The sequence below is a fragment of the Chlorocebus sabaeus genome, chromosome X (genome assembly GCF_047675955.1).
Source record: "Chlorocebus sabaeus isolate Y175 chromosome X, mChlSab1.0.hap1, whole genome shotgun sequence".
Lineage (NCBI taxonomy): Eukaryota > Metazoa > Chordata > Mammalia > Primates > Cercopithecidae > Chlorocebus > Chlorocebus sabaeus.
In genome coordinates, this window is record NC_132933.1 from 46,130,712 (window position 1) to 46,147,207 (window position 16,496).

The following is a 16,496-nucleotide window of genomic DNA, read 5'->3' on the forward strand; positions in this document are numbered from 1 at the left end:
GAACATCTTTTCATTGTTCATCTTTTCAAAATTTACTCCTTGCTAAGTCCACAGTTCTACAATAATGTATGAAGCAAAGTCACACAAGCTTTATAATTTATTCATAAATAATTCTGAAATAAACAGTACAGTATAGAAGAAGAAGAGGACATTGAGACAATTCCTAAAATAGATATGTCTATTTAAGAAGAAAGATAGGAAATGGGAGCAAACAGAATTTGTAAATGTGCCACACTTTTCTTTATATTTATTTTAAAGTCAAGGATTTCAATTGACTACATATAAACACAGTACCCAAAAAGTCAATGCTAACAATTATTAGTGCATATAAAAAATGTTTTTAACCTAACTGTATCCAAGCATTAAAAGCACAACTGAAGAAGCCAACTATAATACTGTATGCTCAAAAGTGTTCCTTACTCAAGTAAATATGTTGATAGTACAGTATATCAAACTATTTATTACCTGCATATTCCAGAACAATAGTGAGAGCCTAAACAGAGAACACTGTAAATCATTTGATCAAATCAATGAAAAAGCAACCAAATAAACTTCTCTGGTAATAATAATGACCAATTGCTATGCAACTGATTGTATCACAGTGTAAGTGTAAATAATTAGCATACGTTTTTCAGACTACTGAAATAAGTGGACCAACCATTTCATGATCATATTTCAATTATGTAATTGACCATGAAATATTCTAACTTTTTAAACCTGTAAATATTCTACTCAGCTATCACTATAAAAATGGAATAGTTTATTTATATGAGAAAACATATTTCCTTTTTTTTGCTTGCTTTTTGAGACGGAGTAGCTGGGATTAGAGGCACCTGTCACCACGCCCAGCTAATTTTCGTATTTTTATTAGAGAAGGCGTTTCACCATGTTGACCAGGCTGGTCTCGAACTCTTGATCTCAAGTGATCTGCCTGCCTCGGCCTCCCAAAGTGCTGGGATTACAGGCATGAGTCACCGCACCTGGCCAAGGAAATGTATTTCCTAACAGAGTAATTGAAATTACTGTAAATGGTCACAATATCACTAGAATTGAATTTTGTCCCTTTCCAAAATATGTCAGAATAATAAAGAGAATATAGAAAACAATCATTTTTTTCCAAAGTTTTTTAATTGTTACCAATGCCATTTTACCACTTTTTATCTTTTTCATGCAGTTTCAGAAGAAATTAGCAATATCTAACTCTCTTTTCATAGTCATGGTGATTTCAAGAGTTTCAGTCTCTGGGATATAGAATGCCTTGGCACTGGCACATTCCACTAGCTCAGGAAGAGTTATCAAAAGCTTCCTAAAAAAACCAACAACAAAATAAAACTTTAGCTTCCTAAAATGATGTATCACTTTCAATAAGACAATCACAAACAACATATGCCACTAGAATGTTAGAAACCAAACCCCCCCCAATATTTAGATAGTGTAAATATTGGATCAAAAATATGCCTAAATAATGCAAATAGTATACCGGTTTTTTTGGACTTAAAAATCCGAGCAGTTGTTTTGGCTCCCCTATTTTTCTCTGAATTGACCTCATTTTACATAGTCTCAGGCTATGTTTACAGGCATAGAAATAGAACTATGCTACTTTTAAGTTTGCTGGACAGATCTGTTGCCACTCATACTTATGTATAGATGGAATGTGGCCAACGGATACAAATTTGAAAACTGGAATGGCTCTATAACATTTCTGCTAACATAGATTTAAGCAGAGTCTCTACCATGCGTGTAGTTTTTGAAACTGAGGCTGGGAATGATTTCAATACCAAGTCAATGAAAGTGCTTCTCTCTCCTTACTTCTGATTCTTTCTACTACACATTGACAAAACTTCCCTGTGATAGATTGCTAGGTTTATTTTGTGGTTTATGGTTCAGCTGCTGGATAGTTTTATGCTTTAGATACATTGCTGGGATGAGACATCCATAATTCTGCCATATTGGCACGAATCTAAATTATGCATAGGGTCAGCACATGCTGGTTTTGGAAGAAAATTAAATGCATGAAACACTTGCTACCTCGCATTTTCAGTAGAGAAGGTCTGAGTATCTCTATAAAAGGTGGACAGGATGCTCTTTTAGAAGGTATAATATCCAAATAAGTAAAGGAATATGGTATTTTTAGGGGCACTTACTGGGTTCTTGAATTGAGAACTAGTTTGTATTTGAAAACAAAATGCTTGAAAATCAATTCCTTCTTTATTCCTTTGCAAAAACCTAAGTTCAGAAGACTGGGTTCATTAAAAGTATTTATTACACATTTATGGAACCTGAAGGATAAATTTTCTGTGACTCTTGTTCCATTCCATGTGGGGTAGGAGAAACACTTCACCTGAACACGTTGCCATTAAGTGGCAATGCATTTTAATGTAGACTGTAATATTTGGCATCTCCGAAAAAAAAAGTGAGTGCAAAAACCGTTTAGAGTCCATCCTTTAAAGCTGTTTACAATATAGGTTGTGCTAGACTTAGATTTCCTTTATACTTTATTCTATAAATGATAATATATTCACTTTTAAAAGAAAGCAAAGCTTAGTATTGTAGCTTCATTGCACAAAAATACAACTATAAATCAGCTGAAGAAGGAGTTCCAATGATAATGTGCACTTCTCTGTCCAGAGAGAAATAAATTCAAAAGAGACAGTTAGTGGCCATTGGAATGATCCATCTACGCCTGCATTTCTGTCTAGTTCTAAGTAGTATGGCTTCACATAATAAAATGTTGAACAATAGAACTGTACAACTGATTTAGGCTCTTAGGAGAAGGGAAATATTTTCGTCGCCTGTTTTATTGTCTTATTGTCTGTACTGAGATTTATATTTAAACAAAATAAAAATTCTCCAAATACTTATCCATGTACAATTCATTGAAGGACAGAAATGTATCTTATCTCGGTGCTCCCTTAGTGTCTAGTGGAAGACTTTATAAATGTTGAGTGAATAAATAAATGAATGAGTGAGTAAATAAATGAAGCAAGTATTCAGGTCACCACAAAATAACATTTGAATAATTACCATAGATTAGTACTATAAGATATGAACAAACATTTAAACCCAATACCTCTACTTTTACATTGACAATGTATTTGCATTTTCAGAAGTTATAGTCTAGGCAGTGATCAAAGGTTCATCCAGTGTTAATTTTCATTAGAAATTAAATGCAAACAATAATACATGAATGTAAATACAAAAAATATCTCTACAGTGAACTCAAGTTTAGAGACTTACATGCTTATATTTATATTAGAGAGTTTAAGTTGATGTTGCTCACAAGAGATTTAAGCAAAGGACATCCTGGTTCCCAGCATATTCGCATAATGAAATTTTTATCTTATATAATTAACAAAATTATTTGACTTACATATCTGGGTTAAAAACCTTTTTAAGGTTTACTGAAAGAGACATAACTATTTTCAAAGAAACTGAAGAAATAGCTACTGAGCTGCAAGTCAATTATTTCATTTAGAAAACTTCTTTTTTAGGTATCAGTCTTTGAAAATCAGTCAACTCCCAATCTGAACTAAAGGAGCACAGCAAATGTGTGAGTAATCTAAAGTAACACTCAACCAAAAATTAGCTTACATTTGTCTTTAGAATGTGTTTTTATTATCACATTCAAGGTATTCATTTATGAAATTCTTAGAATTCACTTAGAAAAATAATGAAATCTCATATGAAGACTTAAGAGATCATGGTAAATTATCCAATTTTCCCCATCTTTCCTCCTCTCCATTTACTCCATGTTGGGAATCTACATGCCAAAACAACCAGTTGAAAAAAGTGAAGAATTTGGTAAACTGCTTTATTTATTTTGGTTATATAATGCTAAATACCTGGGTTTTATTGATAATTTGAATGCAATTGACTATTGTTTGACAGAAATCACTGGTCAATTCAGTTAAAATAAATTCGCTTGTTTCTGCCTTATAGATAACAAGAACAGAATGTCCTCTCAAATCTTTCTCAGATTGGATAAACATAGCGTTATATGATGTCAAAGTTAGAAACTAAAGAAAGTAGGTGTGAATATCAATAAACTCGAAAACAAGACACATTCCTGATAATGCAATTTCAGAGAAAAGTATGGCTCTAAAGGATTCTCAAGTATTCAGGAAACATGATTAAAAACCTTAATTCTATCTTCTGTCTTCTATCTTAGTTAAGCAGGTTTTCTTAAGAGATGGTACCTCTCTGCACTGCACATTTAATATATAAGTACACTATGATCCAAAGGACCTAGTGTGGCCCATGTTCTATGTGGAAAAGTACATCTAACCCAAAATGTATCCTCACAGAACAATCATCTCATGTTATAAAAATTGTATTCACTATTTCTGCTGTCTCCATCAATCTCTAGGTAGCTGCTATGGCATTGCTGTCATTACAGATATCTATCAAAACCCACTAAATGAAAGTCTCACAGACAGTGAGAACTGCTAGGGAAACAGAAATTAACTCCATGGTGTGTAGACATGTGTGTGCTCTTAACAAGCTTGCAAATATCATGGAAGATTGAATGTTCGTTTAACCAATTTTCCTTGTAAAGGTTATGTGGAAGAGTAAATTCGTGTATAAAATGCAACAAAAAGGGTACAATACTCCTTGAAGTAAACAGCAGAAATAGTGAATATAATTTTTATAACATGAGATGATTGTTCTGTGAGGATACATTTTCAAAATGATGTAAATAATGAGAAAATATTTGATATATATTTATATGTAGACCATTTTGGGTTAAATGCATTTACTACAGAAGCCAAGATTAAGCTACATATGCATATTGGGTTGTTTACACATAGGAGTCTTTTGTAGGAGGGATCTCTTTGTCATTTTCTTGAAGTTCTAAGCTCAACAAAGGAGAATTATAGGTACTGATAATGGAAGGAAGAAAACGTGCCAGCAACCGCCTGCCTCCCAAATCCAGTTTGAAATGTTCATGAGTTACAGAGTTAGGACCACTGCAGTGAACCAATATGTGCTCACTGCTCTATATCCAGATAAGATGTGCACAAAGCAGTGAGGTATTTAGATAGTAATTGATGGCAAGATGTTTTTGTTGATTTATATGAAAACAATCAAATTTAACCTTAGAGCCCCACAAAATGAAAAATGTTTAAAGGTATTGCTTCCCTTATGTAATCAATGTACAAAAACCACATATAAGACTTACAACTTAATGGAGTTTTCACTTCTAGTTATTTTTTCTGATAGATAAACTGTATCTGGGTGTCAAGAATTGTGTTTTGATAGCATTAACCCACTCCAAATGTATGGATGCAAAGTAGAAAAAAGCCCAAGTATTTCCAAACATATTTATATTAATGTAGATCAAACATCTGAATGATTAACAAAATTTTCCACTTTTCTTCAGACTTTAGGGGTGATACAAAATGTACATTTTAAAAGATAATATTGACTGAAGACTCATTAATATTATAATACACTATTCCAGTTCTAAGTTTCACTCACTTCTGAGGAGTACGAAGGTCAAGGATTGTTTCCTGGATATCAATTTGAATATCAGAAGGGTTTGTATTTGGCAGTTTAATTTTAGCCTGAAAGAGAAAATGAGAAGAAAAATGCTGTTATCTTGGAGAACAATTAATTTTAAGAATATAAGAATATATGGGGAAAAGAGACTAATATTTACTGTCAACTATGTGCCAGGCTATGCCCTATCTTTATGTCAATCTTGAGCAGCAGAGATTATTATCTCCATTTTACAGATGGAGAAACTACAACAGAGAAATTTAGTGAGTGGTCCAAGGGCAACCTCCCGTAATCTGACTAAGGTTTTTGGCTCCAAAGCTATACAGAAACACTTTGGTTACTTGAGTATAACTCTGAAGGTACATAGCAGTACACCTGTTAGAGTTGGGGACCTTCAACTGCCTTTATATCAGTTGGCAATTTGTATAAAAAAATGTTTAGTTCTCATGTTGGGTATGAGTTGGTGATGCCGTCTTATAGTCTTCTGTTATAAATTTCCATACCACATTTTCTAGGGAGGTGTGGGAGTTCAGGTGTTATCAAAACAAAAGAGAAATAACAATATGACTCCCACCTCCCCAAAAGGACAACTTAATGGTTTAGTAAGATTTCATTTTAAATGTCTCATCTCAATTACCACTTGGCCCAGCAATTCCGCTTCTGGGTATATACCCAAGAACACTGAAAACAGGTTTTCAAACAAAAACATGTACATAATGGTTTTGCTTATAGGAGCCCTATTCATAATAGTCAAAAGGTGTAAGCAACCCAAATGTGCATCGACTGATGAATAGCAAAACAAAATGTGTTGTATCCATACAATGGAATATTATTCAGCCATATAAAGGAATAAAGTACTGTTAAATAGATGAATCCTGAAAACATTATGCTAAGTGAAAGAAACCAGGGACAAAATGTCACATATTATAGGATTCTATTTATATGAAATGTCCACAATAGGCAAATCTTTGTTTTGTTTTGTTTGTGGGAGACGCAGTCTCACTATGTTGCCAGGCTGGAGTGCATAGGGCGATCTCGGCTCACTGCAACCTCTGCCTCCCGGGTTCAAACGATTCTCCTGCCTCAGCCTCCCGAGTAGCTGGGACTACAGATGCGTGCCACCACACCCAGCTAATTTTTTGTATTTTTAGTAGAGATGGGGTTTCCCCGTGTTAGCCAGGATGGTATCGGTCTCCTGACCTTGTGATCTGCCCGCCTCAGCCTCCCAAAGTGCTGGAATTACAGGCGTGAGCCACCGCACCCGGCCCACAATAGGCAAATCTATTCAGGCAGAAAGGAGATTGGTGGTTGCTAGGGGCTGGGGAAATGGAGAAGAGGGGAGTAACTGCTTAATGGGTATGGCGTTTCCTTTAGGGTTGATGAAAATGTTCTGGAATTAGATACTGGTGATGGTTGCACAACATCGTGAATATACTAAATGTCACTAATGGTAAATTTTATACTATGTGTATTTTTACCACAACACAAAGTCTATCTCTTACTCTACATGCTTTCTCTTTTTGATGGAAGTTGATGTCTATATATAGGATAGCGTGGCATATGGTTTCCATAAACAAAGAAATGAAAATGCAGCCTAAGGTTCAGGTAAATTATGACGTTTTCTCTAAAATGAGATAGAAGACTTGAAATAGTGGACATCTGGTGAATTCATGGCTCTAATGGCCAGAGGGAAAGCAGTAAGTTATGAGGAAAATACATAATAAATAAATAATGCGACAAATTGAGATTTCTTGTAAGAAGCTTAAAGTAGGCAATTGTGTTTTTGCAATATAATGTGTTTGGAGCAATACATGTTTGTGAGTTATATTTTACTTTATTAAATCTGTATACAAACAAAGATTTGTAAATAGACCTCTACAAGTGCTACTATCTAAATACTATAGTTAACATTTTCACTCAAAAAAAAAAAAAAACTGCCTCCTAATTTATATTTTGAAAATTCGGATCTTCATAATCAGAGATGCTACAAGTGAGAGACGTATGGTTCTCAGGGGGTAGTTATAGATGCTCTGCCTCAAAGTAAATAAACATTCCATTCAACAAAGTAAGTTCCACCCACTTTTACTGTAATACTCAGGTCTGATGGTCAAATTGAGATCTTCTTTAACGTCACATGTTAACTCATGTCACCTCAAAGAAGAGATACAAATATTTGTTTCTTTAGTCTGAAATGTTTAGAATTTTCATGGCAAAATATTATTTTTCCAGGGTTAAAATGCCAATTGAGAAAGGAAAAAATTATGACATGCAAAATTTAAATACAATTTCTGGGTAGAACTTTAAAGTGGTTCTTAAAATCATTTGCTGTTCTAGTGAAGGGCAATTCAGAAACAACTCACTAATTTTTCTTCTTAAGGAAATTAAAATTATATACTACAGTGGTTCAGAGAAGAGACAAGAGAAGGGACAAATTAGGTGGAATCGCACACATTAATATCTTGCAAGACAGAAGACTCAATGAGGAATCTTAACAGAAAAACAACTCCTGACACATGCATGAGATTTCTTCAGCAATACTTTAAGCAAATACCTGGAACATAGACATGGATATTAATTGACCTCTAACTGATTGCGCTCAAGACCTAACTTGTTAAACATTAGTAAATGTAGGATGATGTCACTGACCAAACAATTTAAAGGGATTGATGTTCCTTTCTTTACACAGGGTGCAAATTGAATTTGTTTTAAAGAATAAGTTATTTTAATAGGTAAACTAAGTAAAAATTTAAAAATTCATTGGGAAACTTTTAACCTTTTGGGAACTCAACCTTTGAAATCAAACTTACGTTTAAATTCTGCTTCTGTTACTTTTTAAAAATTATTTATTTATTTTTGAGACAGGTTCTCACTCTGTCACCCAAGCTGGAGTGCAGTGGTGTGATCATGGATCACTGCAGCCTCGACCTCCTGGGCTCAAGCAATTCTTCCGACTCAGCGTTCTGAGTGTCTGGGACCACAGGTGTGCACCACCACACCTGGCTATTTTATTTTATTTTATTTTTTGTAGAGATGGGGTCTTGTTATGTTGCTCAGACTGGTCTCAAATTCCTGGGCGCAAGTGATCCTCCCATCTCGGCCTCCCAAAGTGCTGGGATTACAAGTGTAAGTCACCATGCCCAGCCACTTATTCCTCTGGAATACATAGTACATCATCCCTTATCTCTTAAGCCTCTTTGAATATTCTCAACTTCTTAATCTAACTGAAATCTGGATCTCCCCGACTACACTGCTTCCCCTATAGTCTTCTCAGTTGGTGCCTGTTTTTATTTTTTCCTCCCATTTCCTTTATAACACTGGGCCTGTCCCTTACTTCCAGTTAAAAAAAATCTCATGTCCTCCATTATGCTAAGTGAAATATGCCAGACACTGAAAGAAAAATACTGCATGATCTCTCTTAAATGTGGAACCTAAAAAATATCTAATACATAGAAATAGAAGAATGGTGGTTACTAGAGGTGGGGTGGGAGATGAAGAGATGCAGGTCAAAGGACGGAAACTTGGGTTATTTAGGATGAATAAGTCTAGAGCTCTAAGGGATAGCATGAGGACTATAGTTAATATTATACCAAGTAGTGGAAATCTTCTAAAAGAGTAGATTTTAGGTGCTCTTACCCCCACATACACAAAAGATGCTACCTGAGATGATAAATATATTAATTAGCTTGACTGTAGTAATCACTTTACTGAGAATATGTATATCAAAACATCATGTTTTACACCTAAAATATATACAACGTAAAAACTCATGTTCTTACGCTATACCACCTATTACTTGGAATCGTTTACTAATTCCTGGGACAATTCCCCTGATTTCTCTAAGAATAGTTACTTTTTCTTTACTGATATTTCTAAGATTACCTCCTGTCTTAAATCTTGACATTTTAAATATACACTTAGATTAACCTTTCTAGTCTGGGTGTGGTGTGCACACCTATAATCCCAGCACTTTGGGAGGCTGAGATGGGCAGATCACTTGAGCTCAGGAGTTCAAGACCAGCCTGGGCAACATGGCAAAAACCCATCTCTACAAAAAATATAAAAAGTAGCTGGGCATGGTGGTGCGCGCCTGTACTCCCAGTTTCTTGGGAGGCTGGGGTGGGAGGATCACTTGAGTCCAGGAGATCAAGGTTGCAGTGAGCCAAGATCACACTACTGCACTTCAGTCTGGGTGACAGAGCAAGACTCTGTCTCAAAGGAAAAAAAACCTTTCTAACATTGGAACCTCACTTCCTCATCTCTTTCAAGTATTCACTCAAATATTGCCTTCTTAGTGAAGGCTTTCGTGACCACACTATTAAAAATTTCAGCCACCACCAACTCTAGTATGCCCTGTCACTTCCTCCTCCTTTTCTCTTCAGAGCATTTTAACCTTCTAATATACAATACAATTTATGTGTTTATTTTATTTATCTCTTCCACAATAAGGTAAGCTCTGTGAAGGCAGTGATGTTTATGTTTTGTTTGCTATCCTCTATACTCAGAACAGTACCTCTTGACTCCTGTGATGGGAGAGGAGTAATGCATCTATGAACTATTTTTAAAAAGACAGGTATGGTAATATGTTGGGAAAAAGGCTTATGGGGTGCCTGCATAAACTGGCCATAAAAATATGGGACAATAAGTTGTGTAAAGCCATAAGAGGCCTCTGACGATTCGACTCCTGTGATGGGAGAGGAGTCATGCATCTGTGAACTATTTTTTAAATGACAGGTATGGTAATATAGTACTGGACTGTTTCAAAATGGTAGCATTATCAAAATTTATCCATCTGGCCAGACACAGTGGCTTACGTTTGTAATCCTGGCACTTTGGGAGGCCAAGGTGGGTGGATCACTTCACGTCAGGAGTTTGAGACCAGTCTGACCAACATGGTGAAACCACATCTCTAGAAAAAATACAAAAATTAGCCAGGTGTGGTGGCGTGCACCTGTAATCCCAGCTACTCAGGAAGCTGAGGTGGGAGAATTGCTGGAACCCAGGAGGTGGAAGTTGCAGTGAGCCAAGATTGCACCACTGTACCCTAGCCTGGGCAACAGAGTGAGACCTTGTCTCAAAAAAAAAAAGAAAAGAAAAGAAAAGAAAAATTTACCCATCAATTTAAAAAGATGACCCACTGTTTTTTTGCCCTAGTTTTGGACAATACATACCTCTACATTTTTATACGTCAGAGGTAAATATTTTTATAATTTCAAAACAGAGACCCATCACCTTTAATTTTTTTCTTCATTTTCCTATAGCTTATCGTTGTTCATGAGAGTTTTTATAAAATACTTGGTAGCAAATCATAGGCACTCAACAAATATTTGTTGAGTAAATGAATGAATGAATGCAAGGATGGTTCCATATTAAGAAATGTGCTAATATAATTTACCAATAGATAAAAACTAAAAAATCATATGATCTTCACAAATGGTAAAAAGGCATTTGATTAAATTCATCATCTATTCTTGCTTAGAACTTTTAAAATCAGAATAGATGAACAGATCCTTAACACATAACCCAAAAGTCAGTATCTAACTAAACAAAGAAACACTAGAACCATTCCAATTAAAGTGAGAAATTTATATTTTTGTTCCCATTAACCAACCCCACACCTCCCCTTCCTCAATTACCCCTCCCAGCCTCTGGTAACCATCCTTCTACTCTTTATGTCCATGAGTTCAATTGTTTTGATTTTTAGATCCCACAAATAAGTAAGAAAGTGTGATGTTTGTCTTTCTGTGCCTGGCTTATTTCACGTAGCATAGTGATCTCCAGTTCCATCCATGTTGTTTCAAATGACAGGATCTCTTTTTTTATGGCTGAATAGTGTATCTCTATTACTTACCCATATTTTTTTAATTTTTAAAAATTTAAAGTGAGAAATAAGAAATAAAGTTCAGTATTCACTATTATTACATGATATAGTTCTGGAGGTACTAACATGCAATTAAACAAGAAATAGGTTAAAATGGTTGGAAAGGAAGAAGTAAAATTTCATTATCTGAGGGACTAGGTGGAATACCCAGGTGGAATGAATAACAAGGAATTGGGAAATAACCCGGCATATTGACAGATCAAAAAGAAGGCCAGGATAAGCAAAACATAGCAAACAAGGAAGAAAGTGTCAGATTGGATGAAACAGTAAAAGTAGGTAAAGGTCAGATCACACAGGGCCCTTCCCTACTTTTAAGATAAGGAGTTTGGATTTTCTTCTATGAGCGCAACAGGAAACCATTGAGGGCTGTAAGCAAAGAGGTGATATGGTCTGATTTACTTTTTTTTGAGATGGAGTCTCACTCTGTCACCCAGGGTGGAGTGCAATGGCATGATCTCGGCTCGCTGGAACCGTCGGCCTCCCAGTTTCAAACAATTCTCCTGCCTCAACTTCCCAAGTAGCTGGGACTACAGAAGTGCACCACCACGCTTGGCTAATTTTTGTATTTTTAGTAGAGACAGGGTTTTGCCATGTTGGCCAGGCTGGTCTCGAACTCCTGATCTCAGGTGATCCACCCGCCTTGGCCTCCCAAAGTGTTGGGATTACAGGCGTGAGCCACTGCACCCGGCCCTTATTTACTTTTAAAAAGAATCTCTTACACTCTGTGTGGAAAGGCTATAGGGAATGAAGAGTCAAAGCAGGGAGATAATGTCATTAGAGACTCATAATGGTCCAGATAGAGATGATGATGGTTAGTAACATGATAGCAATTGCAGTGGTAATGAAAATTAGATGGATTTATAATATATTTTGAAGGTACAGCCCAGTAATACTTGCTGATGGATTAGACATGAGGTATAAAGGAAAGAGGAATGATGGATGATTTAGGTTTTTAGCTTGAACAACTGGGTAAATATTATTGCCACAAAGAAGATGAATGAGAAAAAGGTTTATAGAAGACAATTAAGAGTTCTGTTTTAGACATATTAGGTTTCAGTTGTCTATTAAACAAGTAAGAGATGCCAAGTAAATAGTTACATGAATCCAAAGCTCATGGAAGTGTTCAGAACTATAGAGATAAATGATATTTAAAGCTATGAGACTAGGTGAAAAGAGAATAGGTAGAGGAAAAAAAAGACATAGGTCAAATCTCCAGAGAACTTAAGGCAGAATAGGAAGAGCCAGTGATTTGGGAGCGAAAGTGAGGAGGAATGCCTAGTGATTTTGGAAGAAAAGAGTGAAGTCTTTCCTCACTCCTTAGTGAGAATGGGGTCATTAAAGTAAAGAGAAAACTGTGTTTCAAGGAGAGAGCAGGCCAGGTGCAGTGGCTCACGCCTGTAATCTCAACACTTTGAAAGGCCGAGGCAGGCAGATCACTTGAGACCAGGAGTTCGAGATCAGCCTGGGAACCCTGTCTCTACTAAAAATACGAAAATTAGCCAGGTGTAGTGGCGTGTGCCTGTTGTCCTAGCTACTCAGGTTGAGGCAGGAGAACAGCCTGAACCCAGAAGGCAGAGTTTGCAGTGAGCCAAGATAACATCACTATACTCCAGCCTGAGCGACAGAGCGGAACTCTGTCTCCAAACAAACAAACAAACAAACAAACAAAAACAAAACAAAAACAAAACAAAACAAAAAAACAGAAAGAGAGTAGTCAACAGGGTGGAATGCTGCTGAGTAGCAGCACCCTCATATCTTCAATCCTTCTTTATCTAAGCAGTGTTTTTAAACTAGAGGAAAGCAATATGGACATTTTGTGTAGGACAATTCTTCATTCTTGAGGACTATATCTCTTATTGCAAGATTTAAGGCAACCCTGGCCCTGAATACTAAATGACAATAATATCCTGCAATCAGCTGGGCATGGTGGCCCATGCCTGTAATACCAGCACTTTGGGAGGCCGAGGTGAGAGAATTGCTTGAGCCCAGGAGTTTGAGACCAGTTTGGGCAACATAATGAGACCCTGTCTCTACAAAAAATAAAAAACAAAAATTGGCAGGGCATTGTGGCGCATGCCTGTAGTCCTAGCTACCAGAGAAGCTGAAGTGGGAGGATGGCTTGAACCCAGGAGGTCGAGGCTGCAGTGAACTGAGATCAAGCCACTACATTCCAGCCTGGGTGACAGAGCAAGACCTTATCTCAAAAAAACAAAAAATTCTGTAATCATTGTGACAACCAAAAATGCCTCCACCGAGGGGCCCATACCATGACTACTTTTTTTTTTTTTTTCCTCACTGTTTGTTCATTAGCTCTAGTGACACACAGTAGGAACTAAATAAATATTACATGGATGAATGCATGGATTCTTGTCATCAGCTGAAATGCATACATAAATCTCTCCTATCTTAAAAAAAACTCCCCTAAATCTTGCCTCCTTCCTAATAATCATTTCCTCGTTCTCCTCCTCTTCACCGCTAAACTTCCTCAAAGAACAATCTATATTTGCTGGCTTCTCTTCCTCACTTCCTCTTCTCTTCTCAGCTTTCTTCAATCTGGTGTTGACCATGCCACTGAAGCTGCTCTCTTCCAAAGATCACCAAAGACTTCTTAACTGACAAATCTCAAAGTTCCTTCTACATCCTAATCATGGTTGACAGCAGCCAATACTATTATGGTTTCCCTCCCATCTCTGAATATCCGTCTCAGTTCCTCTAGTTTTGTTCATCCCTCAAGTATTGGTAATTTCCAAGGTCAATCTGTGAATCTGCTTGCATGGAATCAGGAGTTTCTGCCAGGTCCAGCTCAAGGATTCCAGACCATGTGATTCAGATATTTTGATGAAATCTCAAAATGACATCATCAAAATGTAAAATTACTGATACATATATCAGGTAATATGTATATGACATCCTTTACCTTTATTCCATCCTTGACCATAGCCTATCTCAAATATACACACACTCTCAATTTTTCTCCATCTCACTATGGGGAACTTTTATCATCAACTCTACTAATTTTGGTATTGCTTAAAATTTTACATATATATTACTTCATAATCAGAAATATACTGTCTATATGATTAGATTAGCTTTTAAGGAAGTATTTGTTACCATGTCCCACAACCACCATCATTATGAAGGAGTGTTATGACATTAACTATAAATGTATATATTATGAATATATTACTGAGACAACTATTAGAAATTTAATTGAAGGTTTACTGTGCTGCCTCGAACTGATAATAAGGAATCATATTACAGATCAAATATCCTTCCCTCTGCCACATGGTCTGGTATACAACCAATAAAACAAGGTTAACACAATCAGGAAGCCTACCAAAAAAAAACAAAAAAACAAAAAACAAACAAACAAACAAAACTAGGTCCATCCTCTAGAATGGAATAGAATGGAAAACAAAATCTATTTCATTATCAAGCAGCCAAATCCATTTTTTCTTCATTAAAAGTAAACAAATATAGGCCAGGCACGGTGCCTCACGCCTATAATCCCAGCACTTTGGGAGGCTGAGACAGGCCGATCACCTGAGGTCAGGAGTTCGAGACCAGCCTGGCCAACATGGTGAAACCCCATCTCTACTAAAAAATACAAAAATTAGCCGGGCTTGGTGGTGCATGCCTGGAATCCCAGCTACTCAGGAGGCTGAGGCAGGAGAATGATTTGAATTTGGGAGGCAGAGGCTACAGTGAGCTAAGGCTGCACTCCAGCCTGGGCAACAGAGTGAGCCTCTGTCCAAAAAAAACCAACCAACCAAACAAACAAACAAACAAAAACTAAACAAATGTAACGTTTTAACCTTAAGAAAGCAATCAGGATTTGAAGAGCAGACCATTCAGGAAGCAAGTGACTTCTTAGAGGATGAGCAAATACTTTGCTCAAAATGATTGATGGCACTTTCTGAGATAAATATGTGTGATAAACATGTGACTGCTGGTTGTGTCTGTCTGCCAGATGGTGACTGACTTCTATCCCATCCTTGACTCTCATCCTATTCTCAGTGAGATTTAAAGATGGGGGAAGGATCATATCCTAGGGAGGAGGTGATGTTGGGGAAAAAATAGGCTTAGTGGCTTGTTTCTTGGGTCATATCAGAATGTCCCCTTATCAGTATAGATCTATCAAAGTGAAACATCAAAATATGTGTTAATTCTAGGTCAAAGAGCATCAAGCTGTCTGCAAGCTGCCTTTCCCCTCTCCTAGAACAAACAATGGGTAATTTGGCAGAATACCAATAACCTTAGCCCCACTCATTTTCGGATTTTGGCACCATGGGTGAAAATGAGAATCTCCTGTCCTATTTTTCCAATACACCCATCCCATTTCCTGCCACAAATAATCCTATGGAGAATTAGGGTATCTTGCTACATATTTTGATACCTATAGTTCCTTTTTCCATACTCTCAACTAGCACCCAAGAGGTCCAGTACTTCAGTCAGTCTAGCAATAACCAGTAGTCAGTAATAGCAAAACTGCAATTACTTTTGCACCAACATAATATCACACCCATCACAGTGAGAGCTTCAGGGAGAGGGATGGAGAATATAGCGAGGATAAAAAGAAAATTAAAAACCAAAACAAAATGAAACAAGCTAGGGCCTTCCACTCGTGGGGTTTAAATAAAAGCATATATGTCACCTAGGAAAAAGAAGCCCTCTAGATCTCTTATTATTTTTCCATTAATGTATATGAGTATTTGGAACCTCGTAAGCCTGACCTTAGTTTATCAACTGTAATCAGGATGAGAAATTAGATCAGCATCTTGCAAACTGTGTTCCAAGGAGCCTCAGCCATTCTCCTAAGAGCTGCCTCATGGGTGATAGTACCTTTTTAAACAAGGCAGTGGTACTTTTATGTTTACTACACTGGGCTTACTCATAGAATTTTATTTGGGAAAAAAAAAAAAAAAAGCTTGACAGCTAGAAACAAAACAAACCTGTAAACCACTGGCTAGCTCTAGCTCTAAAATACCTAAATATAGATAAACGCAAGGGAAACTTGGTGGCTACAAACTCAGGAGTAAAGCAGTTGCAGAGGATAACAATAGGGCAGGGAGTATTTGGATAATGGGGCTGTTTGGGTTTGAGGTTCGAAGGGTTTGCT

The 16,496-nt window shown here is 36.7% G+C and overlaps 1 protein-coding gene across 2 annotated transcripts in view; it reads right to left on the reverse strand.

Annotated features, from left to right (window-relative positions):
- Positions 1–217: 217 nt before the first annotated feature.
- DNAAF6 (dynein axonemal assembly factor 6) overlaps positions 218–16,496 on the reverse strand; it is a 37,478-nt gene continuing 21,199 nt past the window's right edge. For both annotated transcript variants that reach the window (XM_007992496.3, XM_037988858.2), the window contains 2 exons: positions 5,479–5,564; positions 218–1,306 (listed from right to left, as the gene is read on the reverse strand). In XM_007992496.3, coding sequence (XP_007990687.1) covers positions 1,177–1,306; positions 5,479–5,564 — 216 coding nt within the window. In that variant the 3' untranslated portion in view covers positions 218–1,176. The remainder of the gene's footprint in view (positions 1,307–5,478; positions 5,565–16,496) is intronic.